Source organism: Herpailurus yagouaroundi, unplaced genomic scaffold (genome assembly GCF_014898765.1).
Source record: "Herpailurus yagouaroundi ecotype Mexico unplaced genomic scaffold, PumYag 166, whole genome shotgun sequence".
NCBI classification, from domain to species: Eukaryota; Metazoa; Chordata; class Mammalia; order Carnivora; family Felidae; genus Herpailurus; species Herpailurus yagouaroundi.
In genome coordinates, this window is record NW_024412407.1 from 12,704,636 (window position 1) to 12,726,195 (window position 21,560).

Sequence of the window (21,560 nt, forward strand, 5' to 3'; positions counted from 1 at the left end):
AGAAGACCTGAACAGAATTTTTTTCCCAAGTGATGAACAGGTATACAAAGAGATGCTCAGCTTCACTAACCATCAGGACAACAGAAATTAGAACCACAATGAGATATTACCTCAAACCTGTTAGGATGACTATTATCAAAAAGACAAAAGATACCAAGTGTTTTGTGAGGCGGTGGAGAAAAGGATGCCCTAGTACACTGTTGGTGGGAATATAAACTGGTATAGCCTCTGTGAAAAGTAGTATGGAGTTTCCTCAAAAAACTTAAAGAACTATATATTTCCATTCCAGGTATATATATATATGCAAAGGAAATGAATACAAGATATTGAAGAGGTATCAGCACGCCCATATTCATTGCCATATTATTCATAACAGCCAAGACACAGAAGCAGCCTGAGCATGCACTGATGGATGAATGAATAAAGAAAAAGTGGTAGATACACATAATGGAATATTATTCTGCCATAAAAACGAAGGAAATCCTTCCATTTGCAACAACATGGGTGGACCCTTAGGGCATTATGCCACGTGAAATAAACCAGATGAAGCAAGACAAATATTGTGTTCTCATTCATAGGTGTAATCTAAAAAAACTGAACTCAAAAACAGAGTAGAACCATGATTGCCAGCGACTGAAGAGTAGGAAAAAAGGGGAGGTGTTGGTCAAAGAGTAAAAATTTACAGCTAGAATGTTTAGAAGCGACATGAGCACCCCAATGTTTATAGCAGCCAAAATACGGAAAGAGCTCAAATGTCCGTTGATGGATGAATGGATGAAGATGTGGTATATATACGCAATCAAAAAGAATGAAATCTTGCCATTTGCAACTACGTGGATGAAACTAGAGGGTATTATGCTAAGCTAAATTAGTCAGAGAAAGACAAATATCATATGACTTCACTCACATGAGGACTTTATGATACAGAACAGATGAACAGAAGGGAAGGGAAGCAAAAATAATAAAAAAAAACAGGGAGGGGGACAAAACATAAGAGACTCAAATATGGAGAACAAACAGAGGGTCACCGGAGGGGTTGTGGGAGGTGGGATGGGCTAAATGGGTAAGGGTAAGGAATCTACTCCTGAAATCATTGTTGCACTATATGCTAACTTGAATGTAAAATTTAAAAAATAATTAAATTAAAAAAAAGAATTTGAAAAAAAAAATTTCCAGCTAGAAGATGAATAAGTTCATATAGAGTATGATGACTTTAGTTAACAACACTGTAGTATATGCTTGAAAGTTGCTAAGGGGATAGATCTTAAATGTTCTCACCATACACATAGAAAGGGTAATTATATGAGAGGTAGAGATGTTAACTAATCTTACTCTGGTAATAATTTCACAATATATACACATATTAAATCACCATGTTGTATATCTTAAACTTATACGATGTTGTACATCAACTATATCTCAATAAAGCTGGAAAAAATAAAATGCAGATGAAGGTTCACGCATAAGGCAGCTTCTTACAGTTAAAATACCCTGGATAAAAGGTAAATACCCCCCCCCCCCAAGATAAAATTTTAGTTATAGGAAAAACAATATACATAGACAAGAGAAACACACAAATGTTAACTGTGGTTATCTCAAATGGTACAATTGCAGATAATGGTACTTAAAATTTTTATCTTGGACTTGAAGTACATATATTGGATTTACCATAATCTTTGTCTCACCACAAACTATCCATATTGATCATGCAACATTCTCTTATTTACATTAAATTTGATTATTTAATACATAGTGAATACCAGTGAACTCACTATATAATCACGAACCAGAACTAGAGCATTACTGGTATCTTCAGTCTAAGGGAGAAAAGGGAGAACTGTGATGTCAATGTAAAACACATACTCTTGAAAGATTGCAGTATTTTTTTTCAAAGACAATAATTTGGTGAGAAAAATCCAAATTGGGATTATTTTCTGTATTTTCCTAATTGAAAAAATAAACACTGTATTTAAATAAAATAATTTATAGTGCCTACAGGCTGTATCTGCCATTTCTACTGGACAAATATTTATGAGTTAACTTGTTCTACACTATAGCTAAAGTCAGACAATATGGAGAGGCGGGCTGCTTTCTAACCATCGGTAAAGTATGGTGGTAGAGGAGCATCTGGATGGCTCAGTTGGTCAAGTGTCTGTCTTGGACTCAGGTCACGATCTCATCATTCATGAGTTTGAGCCCTGCGTCAGGCTCTGTGCTGACGGTATGGAGCCTGCTTGGAATTCTCTCTCTTCCTCTTTCTCTGTCCCTCCCCAACTCATGCTTTCTCTCTCTCAGAATAAATAAACTAAATCATAAATAAATAAATAAAATATGGAGGCTGCTTGCAATTCTCTCCCTCTCTCTCTATTAAAATAAACTTTAAAAAAAAGTACAGTACTAGACACAGACCAACGTGTGGTCATATGAGTATGTATGCTTTTTATAAAATCCTGTAAAATGGGAGTTGATATGTTTGAAATATTAAAATATTTGTAAATTTTTAAGGATCTGATGAGGCATTTTTCTCACTTTGCTCAAGTGAGTTACATGGGAAATCCAGATGAGACAACTCATTCCAATGAACGTTGGTATCCCCATGAAGCTCACGTGCAAGGATGCTATGACTCAGGAGGTAAGTGGACCCTCTAAGAGCGAGAACTGGGACCAGACTCCTTTTTGGACAACTAGACTATATTGCCCCTGGAATGAAGATTGGAATCCTTATCTGGAGTTTGCTTTAGAGCGAAAAGACAGCTCTTCTTTTCTTTGCCCCTATGAAAACTGTTCTCTGAAAGCAGAATAGGAGACATTGGAGAATGAGATTTGATATAAAAATATTCACCTTAAAGACAACCTCTGACACCTTTCGGTAATGCAAGGCAGTCATCTGAATGTGTATCATGAGTATCTTTGAACAAAAATTGGATGTCAGGATTTTGATAAAATTCATATATGTAGTGTAAGGAGTCTTCATTTGTATCTGGCCTCCTAGAAAAATAAATGTGCCTTTGGTTACATTGTTAAATGTAAACAACTTTGAAGGTTAAATTTGCTCTTCATTGTTTTCTTAGGAATTAAAGTTACTGTTGTCATAATCAGATGGGCCTCATATTTATTTTATGAAATTACATGACCAAATTAACAGTAATTCTAATCTCATTTCTTCCAGTAAGAAATCTAAAAGAATTACAATAACTTTGATGGCTATTTCCAACTTTATGGCATTTCTTTCTAGTCACTCCTTAAGGAGGGACTTTTTTTTTTTTTTAAATAGTGGGTCACTTGGGGCGCCTGGGTGGCGCAGTCGGTTAAGCATCCGACTTCAGCCAGGTCACGATCTCGCAGTCCGTGAGTTCGAGCCCCGCGTTGGGCTCTGGGCTGATGGCTCAGAGCCTGGAGCCTGTTTCCGATTCTGTGTCTCCCTCTCTCTCGGCCCCTCCCCCGTTCATGCTCTGTCTCTCTCTGTCCCAAAAATAAATAAACGTTGAAAAAAAAATAAAAAAAAATAAAAATAGTGGGTCACAACATAGGAAAAGTATTAATTTCATAAATCTGGAATATTAGGATTGTATAAAATCTGATTATAGGCACTTGTACCCCAGTGTTTATAGCAGCACTCTCAACAATAGCCAAATTATGGAAAGAGCCTAAATGTCCATCAACTGATGAATGGATAAAGAAATTGTATATGCACAATGGGGTACTACGTGGCAATGAGAAAGAATGAAATATGGCCCTTTGTAGCAACATGGATGGAACTGGAGAGTGTGATGCTAAGTGAAATAAGCCATACAGAGAAAGACAGATACCATATGTTTACACTCTTATTTGGATCCTGAGAAACTTAACAGAAACCCATGGAGGAGGGGAATGAAAAAAAAAAAAAAGAGGTTAGAGTGGGAGAGAGCCAAAGCATAAGAGACTCTTAAAAACTGAGAACAAACTGAGGGCTGATGGGAGGTGGGAGGGAGGGGAGGGTGGGTGATGGGCACTGAGGAGGGCACCTTTTGGGATGAGCACTGGGTGTTGTATGGAAACCAATTTGACAATAAATTTCATATATTGAAAAAATAAATAAACAAACAAACAAACAGACATACATTAAAAAAAAATGTGATTACAAAGTCTCAGCCTTGACTGAGATTCAAGTATAGAAACTAGGTCAACCACATAATGTAGTCTGCATCTACAACATTTTTGAAAGTGAAAGAAGGTGCTATTCATAATTAAAGTGGCACCTTAGCCATAAGGGGGGGCACAATTTAGGGCACACCAGGACGTATGGTTATCCTAACAGGGGCTGAATTATGGTCATTCTTTACCTATGTAGATTAGCCTGTCTGTTTACTAGGGCTCTCCAGCTTCTAAGTGTAAGATAAAACAGGCACATCTTGTTAGAATGGCAACAACAGCAATGACAAAAAAAATCCAAATTTTCTTCTTTTACAATCAGGCACAATTGTATGCTTAAATTTCTTTACTCTAATTACTAGACTGTTAATTGAATTATTAGGAGGAAAAAAAGACTTTCACACTTTATTTCAAATTTCTATTCTCTATCAGCTCTCTTCTCCCCCTCCCCCCCCCATTTAACCCTTTGTATTTGTGTCCAGGACACTTACAAAATAAGGACAGCAGCAGTAATGGTGAATAATTTATTCACTCCTCAAGCAAATGCTGCTAAATGCCCGCTGTGTGCTAGGCATGTGCTAGGTGATACAAAGGTGATTTATTTCATGATATAAAGATAGCTAGAAGTGGTCACTTCTCTAAAAAAACAAAAACAAACTATTTAGAAGAAAAAAGACCAGTACATAAATAACTATAACCCAAGGCATAATGCAAAAAATATTTATAGGATGTAATACAGGAATTCAATGGTGGGAAATTGTAAGGAAGGCATTTTAGGGGTAGAAATTCTCCCAAGTAAAGGTGCAGAGAAAGGAAAGCACACAGCTTTCTCTGAGTACTGCTTTGCTGCAGTTTGACCTCAAGATGCCTAAAAAAGTAGGGTGGTGACAGAGTACAAAGGACCTTCAATGCCAGGCAGAGAATTTTAGAGCTAAGTAGAGGAACAGAGTCATACAAGATGATGAATGGGGAAGAGATCCAGTGGGAACTACATTTGAGAAGGACTAGTCTATAGATGGAATATAGAGTCTAGGGTCTGGCCCCAGCAGACCAAGAAAGAGCCTAGAGACAGAGAAGTGCCCTATAAAAGGGAGGAGCAGTGGTGATATGAAGGAGAAACATGCCACAGAGTGTCTGGAAATATAAGTCCCACCACATGATAACTTGTGGGTTGGCCTCCATGATTAAGATTTTAATCTAAATGAGAAAAAGGTGGTGCCATGAATATATACTTCAATGAACCAATTCCGACAGAATACCATCTTATCTTAAATGCTGAAGTAATAAAAATATTTTCACACTTCATCTAGATCAGTTTTCAATTCAATACATTTCCCACAAGAATGGAACTTATTAAGGTGATTTTTTTAAATGGATGATTTTATTGCCCCGGTGGTAAGTGGTATGAAATTATTTTAGATATTTCATTAATAATTCTAAAATGTGACTAACAAGTGGAATAAAAGGGACTGCTGAAATATAAAGCATCCAGTGAATCAAAAGAATTCTGAAAACTGTACACTTTCACACTCTACGCTATTTTCTCTTTCCCTAATATCCAGCACACATATAGATAATATATCATCTCTTTATAAGTTATATTTCATACTCAAACATATCCCTTCCATCAGTGGTTTTCAAACTCCTTGACACATTTCCCAGACACTGTCAGAGGCAGAATTGGCTACTTGGGGAGGCTCTCACTTCTCTGTCCATTGTTGTTTCACAAATTTATTGGATGATCCCTTGGTAAGGAAGTTATAAAGAAAGTACAGGGGTGGGGCGCCTGGGTGGCGCAGTCGGTTAAGCGTCCGACTTCAGCCAGGTCACGATCTCGCGGTCCGTGAGTTCGAGCCCCGCGTCAGGCTCTGGGCTGATGGCTCAGAGCCTGGAGCCTGTTTCCGATTCTGTGTCTCCCTCTCTCTCTGCCCCTCCCCCGTTCATGCTCTGTCTCTCTCTGTCCCAAAAATAATAAATAAACGTTAAAAAAAATTAAAAAAAAAAAAGAAAGTACAGGGGTGAATTTAGGGATATATCAAATTCATATCAAGTATGAGATTCTTATAAGATGATAATCAGCAGGGATGAATTTTGCGGAGACCATTAAAATTCTATTTCATTCCTTATCTCTCCTCGTTTCCCACATTTTGGCTTTTTCCTTATAAGTGTTTAAGTGAAATGAAAATGACACTTGGATTAGAACCCCTGACATAAAGAGGGGCACCTGGGTGGCTCTGTCAGTTAAGCATCCGACTCATGATTTCGGCTCAGGTCATGATCTTGTGGTTTGTGGGTTCAAGCCCCTCATCAGGCTCTGTGCTGACAGTGTGGAGCCTGTGTGCGATTCTCTCTCTCTGCCCCTCCCCACTTGTTCTCTCTCTTTCTCACTCAATAAATAAATCAACATTAAAAAAGTGTTTTTAATAAAAAAAAAAAAAACCCTGATGTAAAGAACAAATACCTCTACTCACAATAGCCAAAGAATGGAAACAACTAAAGTGTCTGTCAGTGCATGAATAGATAAAACAGATGTGGCTTATGCATGTGAATGTATGTGTGTGTGTAATGGAATATTATTCAGCCATGAGAAAGAAGGATATCCTGCCATTTGCTACAACCTAGATGGACCGTGAGAGCATTATGCTAAGTGAAATAAGTCGCAGAAGGAAATTTGCATAGTATTATTATATGTGGAATCTAAAAACACTAAAAAACAAGTCAAATTTATAGGCAGAGTCAAAAATGGTTACCAGGGACTGTAGGGTGCAGCAACTAGGGAGACATTACAGAACGGTACAAACCTTATTAAAAAGGAACAAATACTGGGGCTCCTGGGTGGCTCAGTTGGTTAACCATCTGACTCTTGATTTCGGTTCAGGTCATGATCTTGCGGTTTGTGAGATTGAGCCCCACATCTGTCCAGATGAAGCCTGCTTGGGATTTTCTCTCTCCCTCTCTCTCTGCCCCTCCCTCACTTGCATTCTAGCTCTCTTTCAAAATAAATAAATAAACTTAAAAAAAAAAAAAGGAAAAAGGCAAAGACATCTGTTGTCTGCATGGTAGTCCCAGGTTCCTTTCTAATTCCCTTGTTCCAAAAGGCACAAAGAGGGGCACCCTATGTGGCTCAGTAGGTAAAGCCTCCAGCTTTGGCTCTGGTCATGATCAGTTCCAGCCCATCAGGCTCTGTGCTGACAACTCAGAACCTGAAGCCTGCTTTGGATTCTGTGTCTCTCTCTCTCTGCCCCTCCCCCATTCTTACACTCTGTCTACCTCGAAAATAAACATTAAAAAAAATTCTTTAAATAAAAAAACAAGAACAAAAAGGCACAAAGAGACTACACTGCTCGAATTTGATCCATGTGGACAACAGTGGGCATCCTCCTTCATTCATTCATAAATACGAGCACCCATTATGATTAGGGTGATGTCATGTAGTGATCAACAGGCAGCTAAGGCCTCTGTCCTCACAGCCTGGAAAGGAGCCACAAAGCTCTGCACACACACACTAGATTTTTCTCTAAGTTTGTTTCACAAGTCATGAAGCTGCTCAAAAAGATATGACTGAAATCTCGTGAATGCCTATCCTCTCATTTTTTTTTTTTGAATGAACATCTCCTTGATTCATAATTCTCTTTTCTCGAACTATGTAAGAGAGAGATTATCTACGTAATTGTCACAAGTATTCTCCACATATTCATAAGGATCCAGCTCTGGGAAATAAATTTTGCAAAATGATACTTCTCAGCATAGCACCAGGGTTTACTTACGTTTTGCATAAGAATTGCCAAGAGGAAGCTAATTAATATACTAAATACTCTTTCCTATTTATAGATACTGGCCCAAATTGGGTTTTCAGTTGACATGTATACAGAACTCTGACATATACGTGTTCTTCTCTCCTGTCTACCTTAAAAACCTCTTTGAGCCAACTTCTAAATTCCTTCTCATTTTGATGACCATGTATCCATAAGGGGAACTTGACGTGCACTTAATTCAGGCTGTTGAGCATTCAGCTTCATCTTAGGGGGAGGAGTAGAGTAGCATTATCGTGAGTAGCATTTCTAGGTGATGGAAACCACCAGACTTCTAAGTGTTGTTTAAATTGTTGGCTTGTCTTGGCTGACCTAATGTTTTATACTAGCGAAATGTTGTACTTTAATATTAGTTCAATATCGCTTCTCTAACTCTTCTCTATCAGCACTGACTTCTGAGAGTTAATGGCAAATGCTGCAGAAAATTCAGCATCTTCCTTGCACTCTGGTACTGGCAAACATATCTTTCTTAGGGGTTGGATGAAAGGGCTCTATATTTCTTGAAGCCTGTCCCTTTAAATTATTTCTGGTAGAGGTTGGATTTGAGATCTGCCTCTGACTTGCTAAGGGCTATTTATGATTTATTTCAACCTTTAGCTGGCTCTGGGACAAAGAAATGCACAAAGTTGAAAATAAAGAAAAGAAGACGCTTAATCCTCAGTGGTATTTCAGTGGTGTGGAACACCTCGACTCTTATGATGGGTGTGTTAATTTCCGATATTTTATATTCTTTCTCTCAAAAATAAAATTAAAATCCTTTATCATTTTTAATTAGAGAACAAGTGCCATCATTTTTTAAAGAGAACAAATTTAAGGCTGTGAGCCTTTTAATGCAGGCTGGTTCTCTGAGGTTTTTCTCAAGCACTGTGGGGAGATTTTAGAGCCAGTCAAATAATTTTCTTAGGCAAAGTGGTGATAGACCATGGTGAGATATGGGTGTCACTAAAATTTCATAGAGGTCGCTAACACACCAGAGTCACCATAACATTCGCACACTGACTATAATATCTCCAAAGAAGCATTTGCTGCCTATCATGGCTCTGAAGGGAGCTGTTTCAGTCTATCAATGCAATAATGTGCATGTTAAAAAGTCCCTAAATATGTATTTACAAGATAGTCAGATCTGTTTTGGTCTATTGGGTCAATAATCCATGCACTAAAAGTCCCTAAATATGTATGCACAAGATAGACAGATCAGCTTTGGTTCACTGAGTCAATAGCAAGTAGGCCTTTAAAAAAGGGCCTGTATAAGTTGCATACCTGGCATTTTAGCAAATTTAGAAATGCAGTTCTGTACATTTCCTGACTTTTAGAGGGTAGATTTATTATGTTAGTTTCAGGGGATGCCAAAAAGCTGTGTTTCACTCTGGTCCATGATATTTTGCTTTTGAAAAGTCAGAAGAAAAACCACTATAGCACAAACTATATCACAGCTCTGAGGCAAATGATGGAAACATGGGCATGTAGGCAAAGCCCTGTGCACAGGCGTGGATGCTGTCCTTCCAGACCATGTTTCTGCCCTTCCTGGATCACCATCCAGGTGCATCCACCTCTCTGCTCGCCGGCCTGTGCTTCCCCACTGTCAAACTCATTCCAGCAGCCAGGGGGAAATTGCCGGGCTTCAGCTCTTCTCCAGCAGCATCCCATCCTCATAATCAAAGAGAAAGTTCCTTGACATAAGCCCCTCCTCATTCTGACTTCACCTCTTGCCACTCTGGCTTCGGCTGTTCCTTAAACACGCCAGGCATGCTTCTGCTCCAGGTCCCTTGTACTTGGCCTTCCCTTCACCTGGAGTGTTCCCCACTCATATAGCTACATGGCTAGCTGTCTTACTTTCTTTAAGGTTCCTATGAGAGAGGTCTTCCCTGGCCACCCTGTGTAAGACAGCAACACCCCCTCCCAACACCACGTATTTCCTTTCTCCATTATCTATGCTGTTGTTCTCCAGGAGCACTTATCACCATCTAACATATAATGTCTTTACTTATTTGTTTGTTGTCCACCTTTTTCCCCTAGAGGTTAAGCTACACTAGGGCAGGACCTTCATCAATCCCATACTTAGGTAAGAGCCTGCCATATTTTAAGTGCTCATTAAATTTTGATGATAGAAACGAATGAAAGCAGAGGGAAAATGAATCTTCCTTCCACTTCCCTGATTGCCTGCTGATGTGTGTTCCTGTTTAAGTTGAGGAGAAATGAGTATCTTTTTTTGAGATGAAGTCCTTTCTTTGGCCATTAGACTTGTTTCTGGTAATCTCTAGGTGGCACAAAAGTGCTGGATGAAGGTACTCATCCATTGCATACTCAGAGCTCCTGGGTTATGACAGAGCTTCTGGAGGAACTGGGGTCATCTTAGCTGCTCACAGAAGCACTTGACCAGTCTGCTTCTAAGTACAATAGTGCATAAGACGGGACTGTCATTTCTAAATCCAGATTCCCACTTAATGTGGCATCCACAATCAGTTTTGGTGATAGCAGCGGACTAGATTTTACAGTCTAATCTGACATGGTCATGAAGGTTGGTGCCACTCTGTCACATAACTGTAACAGACTGAGGGATACCAGGTAGAACCATTGTTCTCTCTTAAATCTGGTACATTATTCTTAGGATATTCCCCTATGCCCTCACCTCTATCTTTAATCATGTAGAATGCTTTTAAATGCATCCTTTCTCATGATTGAAGCCTGTCACAGTAATTTCTTCCTTATTTAAATTTCACAGGAACATTCTTTATTTCCAATCACCTACAAAGATGCCTTCAGCAAGAGAATCACAGCTGACAGCAAATTAATGACTATGATGCTGTGATTAGTTGAGATTACAGGCTACAGAGGACCTGTCTGAGCATTTACCACTGTCATGACACTAACACTGGCATCTATTGGAGATTTATATTGTTCAAAAAAGAGGATGTGGTTCAGCTACAGTGAGCCCTATACAAGGGTACGAAAATTTGTCTGTATTGTAATACAGTCAATGATATGGTAATCAATTAAAGTAAGTTTTACTGTTAACCTGCTTAGCCTAAGCAAGTCTCTCTTCCACACTCTCCCTCCAAACACAGATTTATTTTGATAAAGCTTGAAGGCACAAACTAAATAAAAAGCTGAAGTGATCTAGGGAATTCCAGTCCCTAAGCCCAAAGTATTCATTAACAGAAAGAAAAACATCATTTAATCTTGAATTATTTGGATAAGAGACTCAATTTTGTATTTTATTTTTCATGAGAAGACAAAACTTAATGGATATTTCGGGGCACAGCAGTCCTTGAGTGGATTTATAAAATAAAACTTTTCAATCAACTTAATGGATAGGGGATAAAAAATTAGCAGGAACAACAATGCCACAACCATCTACTCAGATACTAGGTATCACTGCACATGCTTCCAAATTCTAGCTGAAAAGAAATAATGGTTTCTGTAATCCCCAGCAATGACTTTTGTGGGGGGGAAGATTTCAAATAAATGTCTATTTGCTTTAGGTGAGCTTCACTGAATCGGCCTTATTTGACTTCAGATTCTCCTAAGGGAAGAGATTTCAGGATTTCCTGGTTGTAAAATGGAAAAGAACATTTTGCTGAACTTGTATGACATCATCTAAAGCATTAAAAGGGCAGATAATCATGGGTTCTCTGCCTGTTTACCAAAGCTTCTTTACCTCCTCAATCTACTTTATTTCCAAATGTCAGAGTGGTTTGAAACCTTTCAAAGATTTATAGATTGCAGCAGCAGAGGAAATATTAGGATAAATCCTTTAACTTTTGTGAAAGCTTTTAAATAATTAATCAATGGGCTTTTGCAATTGTTATATATCACAGTACAGATACTCTAACGTATACTGTATGAAGGCTAAACCACAAAGGGCATTAGGCCATCTGTCTTTCTAGAAAGTCAGTGAAACTACAGTTTAGAGTACATACTTGAGTCACAAATAAAGAGAATATTGAATAAGTGAAGGAAAATATTACTAATATAATACAATCTAGTTTATCAGTTAAAATAAAAGTACTATGCAATGAATGAAAACACTAAGCACAATCTTGGTTTTAAATATATTTTTTTTTCAAACTCTACTTGGAAATTACCTTACATTATAGAAAGAAGGAAAAATGTAGCTGATATAATATTTATAAAAAGCAATATAAATGTGAGCAAATTATTTTCAAGCTTATATGATAAACATGTTTTCCAATATATTGAAAACACTAGAACCAAACACTAAAACAAATAGTACGTAAAAGAACTCACCCTAGATATGTAATAGACAAAATATTTCTTGCAGCAATAAATTAATTTTTTCCTTGTTAGGCACACCCCCTCCACCATAACTTCGTGAAGAAACGTGAAGTGGTGTGAAAACAATCTTACCTCATATTCAAAGTCCTCTGCTCTGTCTGCATCAGCAGGCAAGCTGGAAAGATACTCATTGTCCTCATAAAATTCATGCTCCATCGGATGAAGAGAATGGCAGCTATGGGGAATATAGCGATATGGCAGAAGCGGATCAAAAAGGTTGGTTTAAAGATTAAAACTGATTTTAAAATTTCACTTGAGTCTTCTCTGCTTTGCAATAAGACCTGGAGTGATCCAGCCTATAAGTGAACTAAAAACTCAGAAAGAGCAATAGTTTCCTTTCTCCTCTACAACTGGTCCATCAGTTTGATTTTCTGAGAGAATACCAAGAGTAGGGGCCCGTGGCCAGAACGGTGCTCTGAAGGGTCTGATGTGAGTCTATGGCCATACCACCCTGAACGCGCCCGACCTCGTCTGAAGGGTCTGATGTGAACCCCCTGTCAGGCCATGGTGCTTGACTGATACCACCTGGCCTGTGTTCATTCCACCAAATGTGACTTGCTCCATACATGGGTGTGTGGCCTTTGAGACCGCACTCTACCCAAAGAGGCGGATTTGGCAACAAAGTACTACCAATCTCATAATACACAGCCCCAAACTGTTTTCTGAATCTGTTTTCAAAAGCACCTATTTTTCAGATTGTAAAACATACTCCCATTACCCTCATTCCTTAAGACCTTGTTCTCCTTCATAATCACATTTCCCCCTTTTTGATGGAGGGTCCGTGCACAAATATTTATCAGTATTCATGGTGATACCTCACCGGAAATTCCTAGAAGCCATTGGGCTTCATAATCCCTTCAGAAAATTCTTGGGGATGGAGAGAAGATTAAAGGAAATGAGGGGGACCCAGGGCATTGTATTTGACTTTTATATATCTGATTTTGGACAAACATCTTAAATAATTCATAGAAGTGCTTTAAAATTACTGTATGGCATGATATGGATCCTATACATTAGACCATATGAATGCTAAGCACAGTTTAACAGTAAAGGGCATGAGGGCATCTCTGTGTTTAAAAAATCAGTGAAAAAGCCTCAATGCGTTTAACCAAGCTGGTGGCAAGTGAAACCTCTAAGTCCTGCCGATGTAGACATTGTTGAAAAACTGGAGTTAGTGGTATAAATTAGTTTCCTTATCTGCAGCTGAAAGGCAAGAGAGATGCATCCTGGTGCCCTCACACAGGCAACATAAATATCCTACCAGCCCCTTCTCAGTGCTATCTATGGCTGTCGTCCCCACAGAGGGTTAATCAAGTTGAACCCCAAATAGCAAAAGCCATATAAGCAGCATCTTTCTTACTGGTTCTAATAGGTAAGTCCTCCTTGCTGAAATTTGGGCTGGCTCTGAAAACCCTTTTGAGCTGGTCAACTGTTAAGCTTGCTGCTTTGGGCATCTGATGTGTTTTCCTTATCTTTCAGTTGGTAAGAAGGGAGCCCTGCCAGGAGGGGCACCTTATTCATTCAATAAACATTTATTGCCTATCAGATGCTAGGCCCAACGCCAAGTGCTAGAAATCTGTTGGTGCACAAAATCCAGTTCTTGCCCTATGAATTGGGTAGAGCAGTAAGCAGGACTGCTAATATGATGTGATTGGTACTTAAGGGGAGATATGGAGGCTATGACAGCATATGGGGGGATGTCCCTTCTGCAGCCCTAGGAAGTTTGCTAGAAGAGGCTGCCTCTAAGCTAAGATCTGCAGGACTTACGAAGAGCGACATAGGATACTGGTTAAGAGAGTGGGTGCTGGGGTCTGACCTCTTAGGCTCAGGAGCCTGGCCCTATCACTTCCTTGCTATGTGACCTTGGCCAAATTACCTAACATCTACCCATGTCCATGATGATAATAATACGGTGCATTCCCTCAAAAGATTGTTATGAGGACTAAATGCGTCAATGAATGAAAACTAATATTACCTGACAAGTGTCAGATTAGCTAATACAAATTAACTATTATTCATTCATTAAAGTATTTATTGGAAGGCTACCCTGTATCAGGCTGTACTAAAAGATATTATATATTTGCTTGTGTGTTCTTCATCTCCTCCTCTAGAATATAAGCTCCAGGAGGGAGTGACTTTAGTTTTGTTACTGGTTTTAAGCACGGCACCTAGTTCCAGTGCCTGATGAAGGGGGCTATTTAATAAGGAATACACGCATGAATGGAGTCATAAGCAAGATAAACAGGGCTCCTACCCTCCCAGGACTTGAAGTTTCAAGGAGCAGTTTCCAAAAACATGGCTGCACGTTAAAAATGCCTAGGGTGGTTTCTGAAAAATGTTGGCGCTCGGGCCTCACGCTAAAAACTCCTTTTTAATTGGCCTGAAATGGGATTCAGCCATCGCATTGATACTGCCTTTCAAAATCACCAGGTGATTCTAATGTACACCTGTGAGCCACTGGAATGAACCTAACAAAAGCCGCTAAAGGGCAGGGAACTGGCATGATCAGATCCGTGTTTTATAATGTGTCAAATGGATTGCAGTAGGCAATGAAAATGCAGTCCAAAGAGACTATTGTTCTTATAAATCAAACTCTCTACAATGTTTGAACATTTGCTTAAAAGCTCATAGAACAAAATGTATGGGGCAAAACACACTTTCTCATAAAACAAAACTGTACAAGTAAGATTATTTGAATAGAATATCTCTAACTCCCTTGAAATTAGGTAAAAATTGGGAAGAACTATTCATTTAATAGATCCTTATTTCACGGTGCTCTGTACTTACTCACTGACAGCCAGGATTTTTTGCTTACATCTCAATATATTGGGTAATTGCTTTCTTTGGAGAATTACACTTTAATTAAATTAATTTCCTAGCTTTTCCTTTAAAGAAGAGAAAAGCAAAAGAGTGAAAGGGAGAGCGGCAACTCACAGAGGAGAATATACTGCCAACATGCCACTTCTGTGTCAGTCTTAATAAGGTTTTTGGCAGCTTTGGTGAGAGAAGCTATTTCCCTGACCAGTGCTCATGAGTGGCATAAGGCTTTTGATGGCTGGAAATATGAAGATGAACTAATCAGAGCCAGAATTTTTCATCGCTCCTCAGCAAGCATGATTCCCAAAGTGAAGCAACTCTGTGGGTCAGGGAAAGTAGCTACCAGGGGCAGCTGAGAACTAATTGGATACGACACGGCAGAGACATTTTCCAAACAGAACTGAGATCCTGTCTCTCTAATTGTCAACTTTCTAGTGTGACTGATTCTCTCCAACCCCTACTCGACACGGCTGAATGACAACAAATAGGGCTGTGGGAAAAATGACAGGAAAGATACCTGTCTGAGAGCAGAAATGGACAGATGTCTGGCACTGGAGGGGTAGGTGGTCTAAGTTTGGCCAGAGCCATGATGTGTTCGAAGGTGATGTCTGTCTGAGTGCTGGCGTCCATGAGCTGCACTTCCGGGGCCGTTCCATACGCGGGTTTACTGAGAGGCGTCCGTCTTAGCACCTGGACCACAATGGGTTCCTTGGCATTTCGAAAAGCTTCCACTGCCTCTTCATGGGTGGCCTTTGAGAGATCCTTCCCATTGACCTGTGAAGATAAAAGCACATTTCTCATCTCAGAGGAAAGAACAGAGAGGCTGTCATCGTAGATTAATAAAGGGTGGGGAGGGTGAGTTTAAACCATCTCTGATACGAGTTTTGTAACGCAATATTTAATCAGACACTGACACTTATTGAACTCTTCACTAACATGCGGAGGTGAAGATTAGGAAAACAACTGCTTCTTGTTTCTTTAGAAGTACATTGTGAGGAACCTCAGTTAAAAACTTAAAATTTTTTTTATAATTTTTTTAACATTTATTTATTTTTGAGAGACAGAGACAGCATGAGTGGAGGAGGGGCAGAAAGAGACAGAGACACCGATCTAAAGCAGGCTCCAGGTGCTGATCAGTCAGAACACAGCTGACATGGGGCTCGAACTCGGGAATGGTGAGATCATGACCTGAGCCAAAGTTGGACGCTTAACCGACTGAGCCTCCCAGGCGTGCCTAGACTTAAAAATTTAAATAACACATCAGCCTCAGAAAACATTCACCCAAATCTTCAGATAGATCGAAATGTTAAGTATATCTTTTTTTTTTTTTAATGTTCTATCAATCTCTTGGTGGGATTTTCAATATTTAATCCAAGTCTTACTGGCCTGAAATCCAATTTTTTGGGTGTTGTCAAATTTCTTTCATTTTCATCACTTTTGAACCCAAGACCATGTCATTGTCATGTACGTTTTATCTTAAATCGTTGCTATTCTGTGTGGTCTGTGGACCCACAGCTAAGCATCGCATAAGAGATTATTAGAAATGCAGAATCCCTGGCCCTATCCCAGACCCGCTGAATCAGAATTGGCATATTAACAAATCCCAGCTGATTTAGATGCACTTGAAAGGAACACTGCTCTAAAACATGTCTGAGTATACTATGTGCAGTTGGATCCTCACCTGTGTTTATTTATACCCATTTATGACTCTCCAAGGTAGCCCTGGACAGAACAGAGAAATAGGGAACATTTACCTTTGCCCTCCACCAGTGCTTCTCAGCAGGGCCAACCACTGGCATGTGGAAGAGAAAAATCATTGTTTTTGTGAGACTCTCCCATGCCTAATTATCAAGAGCCAATGCTGTTCCCTAGCCTTTGTGGCATTCCAAACAGTCACACACTCTTCTAAACATCCTCTCCAATGGCAGTACAGATTGCTCTCAAATAGCTGTCAATTTATTTCTCTAAAATGGGTCCTGAGAGCAGAGTCCCTTAGTGGAAGTTGTGTTTTAATAAAGGACTACAGCATCAAGGACTACAGCACAATTCCCACCCTAAATGAATCAATAATGTTGGCTTTTGCAGATAGGAAGAGATACTTGGGGGCACAATACTGTGCTTAAAACCCCTGAAATTATACCATTTCTAGACAACTAAGCCACCCGCCTGGTGGGGAGGCTCTGATAACTACTATGCACCAGCAAATCCTTAGAGATCCCTGGGTGCCTTAAAAAGAAGCAAAGGGAGTCGCTGAGTTGCAGTATTAGAACAGTTGCTAACATCCAAATGAGCACATTCTCTCTCCCTGAGTAGACAAAGAATATGTATGCGCTCAGAGCAAGTATGGGGTGTTTGGGGGTAAATGATATAATGCCAGGTAGAAATCGTCATGTCATGTAGAGACAGGCTTAATGACCTGGAGGAGCTAATTTACTCAATGGACCCTGAAAGAGTTAATGTGCCTTCAAAAATGGAGCAATTAAGTTTCCTCACCAGCAAAATATGTCCCAGTACAGTTCTTGGATCACTAGTAAGAAACTTCAGTAAAAGATGTGAATGGTTACCTACCAGTGTGCCCACACTCTCTATTCTGTAAATTCTCACTCTGATTCTTTTCTCCAAGGACTAGAACGTGACTACTAAATTTTTATTGGTACAACCTTGGGATGTCTGGATGACTTTGAGCATATGGGAATATGTGAAGAAGGGACAGGTATGGACACAGGCATTCATTCTTTGAACTACTGGACAATGACACTTTGGGCTAGGCCCACCACTGTCTCCCCTGAGGATGTGTCATCAACAGATGATAAGTGAAGTCCAAGAATGGAAAAACACAGCCTAAAATCTAGCCTCTCATGTTGGCTGGTATCATCTTTATGTTTCATACTGTGGTCAGTATTTATAAGTTTCAGGGTTGTAGAAGATGATCCAATGGTAGGAAAGATTGTTCTACCAGGATCTATGTGGTAGGGAGAAATTGCCATTTGTCTCCAGGCTTCCCACTTTATGGTGTCCCTTCAGATTAGTGAATATCCATTTTGGGAAAGTCTTACACCCTTCCTACTCTGAAAAGAATTCTTGGTCATAATCTATTATCGACTACTTAAAACCTACTGGAACATGTAAATATGTTAAAGCTTTTCATTTAAAGTGACCTCCAACAGTGGTAGAATGAAAGAAGACAGTGCCCTTTTTGAAGGACTTCAAGCAGTATCTGAGGGTAAAGGGAAAAATAATTTGTGGCCAGGGTGTCTTCCAGTCACACATTAAATCCTTCTAACACATAAATTATGTGTCATTAAGTAGTAGACAGACTAATGCCATTATTCTATTTCTTCCTCAAGGTGTCTCAGCACATTGCCTATAATCAAGTCTTGGTATTCTGTTGTTTCTTGTTTTAGTGATTTTCGAAGCAAGAATAATTTTAAAAAGTGGGCTCCTTACTGATTCATGATTGTTTTTCGCAAAATCCAGAAAAGTATAACAATTTAAGCAGAAATATAAAAATTACTAAAGACTATTTTAGACTGTGAAATAATTAGTTCTTATTATAACACTTAGTATATGCAGACCATATTAGCGTTCTTACAGCAAGATCAATAGCTATTGATTTTAAGACCTGTCCATTCATTCATTTACAATTATAGCATTTATATGCAAATTTCATTTTTTGCTTTAAGGACAATCAAATACAATCTTCAAAAAGGACAGTCAATATAATCTCAAATATCTTACTTCCCCATTGGGAATGCTCTTTTCTTCCAGTTATCATGCAGCTGACCTCTATTTTCATAAGCTATTTAATATCTCTCAAAGTAAAGAAGTCTATGACCTTTAAAGGCTCTGTCTCACGTGATCTCTTAGAAAATGTAAGCACTGATGATAACAAAACACTTTTTTTCCACTTCACTTGAAGTTCATCAACATACTGTGAGCCTACCAAAAGGTCACCATTTTATAAATTATGCCTTTCACAACAACAAAAAAGAATAGCTTAATTGGGATTTTCTGGCAGTTGCTTTGCTCAGTTATCATCAATTACACTGGGGAAGAAGAACATGGAAGAATACCTAAGGTTTTAATACTGTAGAAAAAATTTTGTAGTCAATTAACAAATAAATCAGTAGCCACACTTCATTTTTCCCAAGTGGCTAGGTCCTAAACCAACAGCAAGGTATCTGATATTTCATGGTGCCACATCCTTATCATTCTATTTCATTTCTATCATTTTCTCTACCTCTCTCCTGCCTGTGCTTCCTCTCCCCCTCCCCCTTCTTTCTTTCTTGTCTCAACCTTGCTTTGGTACAAACAACATACAATTTTTATTTGTTTTGTGAAAATGAGACAGGAGATGGAGAAGCCCTCTGTTAACAGTGTCCCATTTATATAAGTAGCCAAAATGTTCGAGATGCTAAATAAATGGAGAGGAAAAAAAATCCTAAGAGAGTAAGAAAGAAGTTGATTTTCAGGACAAAAAAACTAGATAAAAAGGGTCGGGAGCAAAACTGATGGGAAGAGCAGAAAGGTAATTTGAAAATTAGGAGAGAAACTCATGGGGTTTGAGTTTGAAGTTTACATCCAGAAGGGTTTCAAAAAGGCTGGAGATTTGATTGAAACATGGCATTGAGAAAGAGACTTTTTTGTGAAGTCGTTGTTGAATGGCACAGGTGAGAGGTTAGAGTCATAATAAACATGAGAAGTCTACGAGATAATTCCCTCTATTACTATCACATCTGGCATTTTGATAATTGCGGCCAAAACAGATTTGGTTCTACCACTACTGAACAACGAGAGTATAGCAATTGGAGTATAACTGAAAAGACTTGTGTGATTGCTATTTGACAAAGGGCTATAGGTGCCAGAGTGGGACAAATGGACTCTCAAATGATGATTAAGCCACCTGATTTGAGATAGAGAAGAAACCAGCACACTGTGCATCTAGAGAGGTGATCAGAACCGGCCACAGCATAAGAAAGGAGAAGATGCCAATTGAAGAAGTTCTATAATAGAGACATGTGGTTGTCCTTGTAAATTTGGGACTGGAAGCACATGGAAGGAGCAGTCTTTTTTTTTTTTATTTAAAAAAATTCTTTTTTTTTTTAATGTTTATTTATTTTTGAGACAGAGAGAGAGACAGACAGAGCATGAGCGGGGGAGGGGCAGAGAGAGAGGGAGACACAGAATCTGAACCAGGCTCCAGGCTCCAAGCTCCGAGCTGTCAGCACAGAGCCTGATGCGGGGCTCGAACTCATGAGCTATGAGATCATGACCTGAGCCAAAGTCGGACGCTCAACTGACTAAGCCACCCAGGTGCCCCAGGAGCAGTCTTAATCATATCAAACTTGGAGCAGTTGTAAGTCAGATGAACCAACAAATAAACGAATACTTGGTGACTAAAAGAAAAACCAATCGTGGGAAACAATCTTCTGGGAAGGTTTTTCTCTTACCCCTGAACTTATAAGTTGAAAAATTAAGTGTCTTGTTTCTAAAAAGTTATTTTCCATTATACTGATAGGGATAAGTGGATAGGAGAAAGGCGGTCACTTTTCAGCAACCAATGCAAAAGAAGTGTGAATACATTTGTTGTGGCAGATGGGCTAATTAATCCATAAGCAACTTGTGAATGTTAAGTAAAGAATATAGCTTTTCATATGTAAACCATATCATGGCAATGTTTGATGAGGCTTCTGTTTAACGAACAATCTACCCTTTTGGATAAACTGCAAAATCTGGGCCACTTGTCAGCAACCTCCCCAGAGTGACTGGTGGCCTCAGCTTGGATATGAGCTGTGCTACTTTGATTATTCCTCCAAATCCAGCCACATGCAAAATTTTCTTGAGTATCAGAATACAAACAGGCTTTTCTTTTTTTCCTTTTGAAGTGCAAACAAGTGCGTGAATAACCAAGTCACCCTGGTGAGTTGCCATTTCCAGAGTCAGCTGTTTGGGAATGATGAGGGTTTCCAAACCTCTGTTTCCTCTTATGAAAAATAAGGCCTTTTATGCATCTGTGCCTTTCATAGGAGAATACATATAAGAAAACTCAAGAGAAGAAGCATAGAATACTGTAGATTACGTGCAAGTGACATCGACCAATCTTCAACTTGAATATTAGTTTTTATGTTTACAAAATTTTTATTCACTCACTCATTCATTCATTCATTCATTCATTTCACTTTACTGAGGTATAGATGACATGGAAAATGGTAAGACGTTTAAAGTGTACACTGTGTTGATTTGGTATATGTATATACCATTAAAGAATTCCAACCATCTAGTTACTTAACACATCCATCATTTCACATATTGATTAATTTTTTTGGTGAGAACATTTAAGTTCTACTCTCTTAGCAAATTTCAATTATATAATACAGTGCTATCATCTACTATGGTTTACATATAGATCCTCAGAGCCAAGTAGTATAATTCTAGTTGGGCATGCCAGTTTATAAGATCTCCCCCTTCACAAGTAAATATGGAATTAATTTTGATGAAAGGCTC

General features: G+C 38.9%; 1 protein-coding gene across 1 annotated transcript in view; it reads right to left on the reverse strand.

The window, feature by feature from the left end:
* Positions 1–21,560, reverse strand: part of PDZRN4 (PDZ domain containing ring finger 4) — a 143,198-nt gene that overhangs the window by 57,135 nt on the left and 64,503 nt on the right. The window contains exons 2-3 of the mRNA XM_040488423.1: positions 15,574–15,830; positions 12,312–12,414 (exon numbers count right to left, since the gene is read on the reverse strand). Of these exons, the coding sequence (XP_040344357.1) occupies positions 12,312–12,414; positions 15,574–15,830 (360 nt within the window). The remainder of the gene's footprint in view (positions 1–12,311; positions 12,415–15,573; positions 15,831–21,560) is intronic.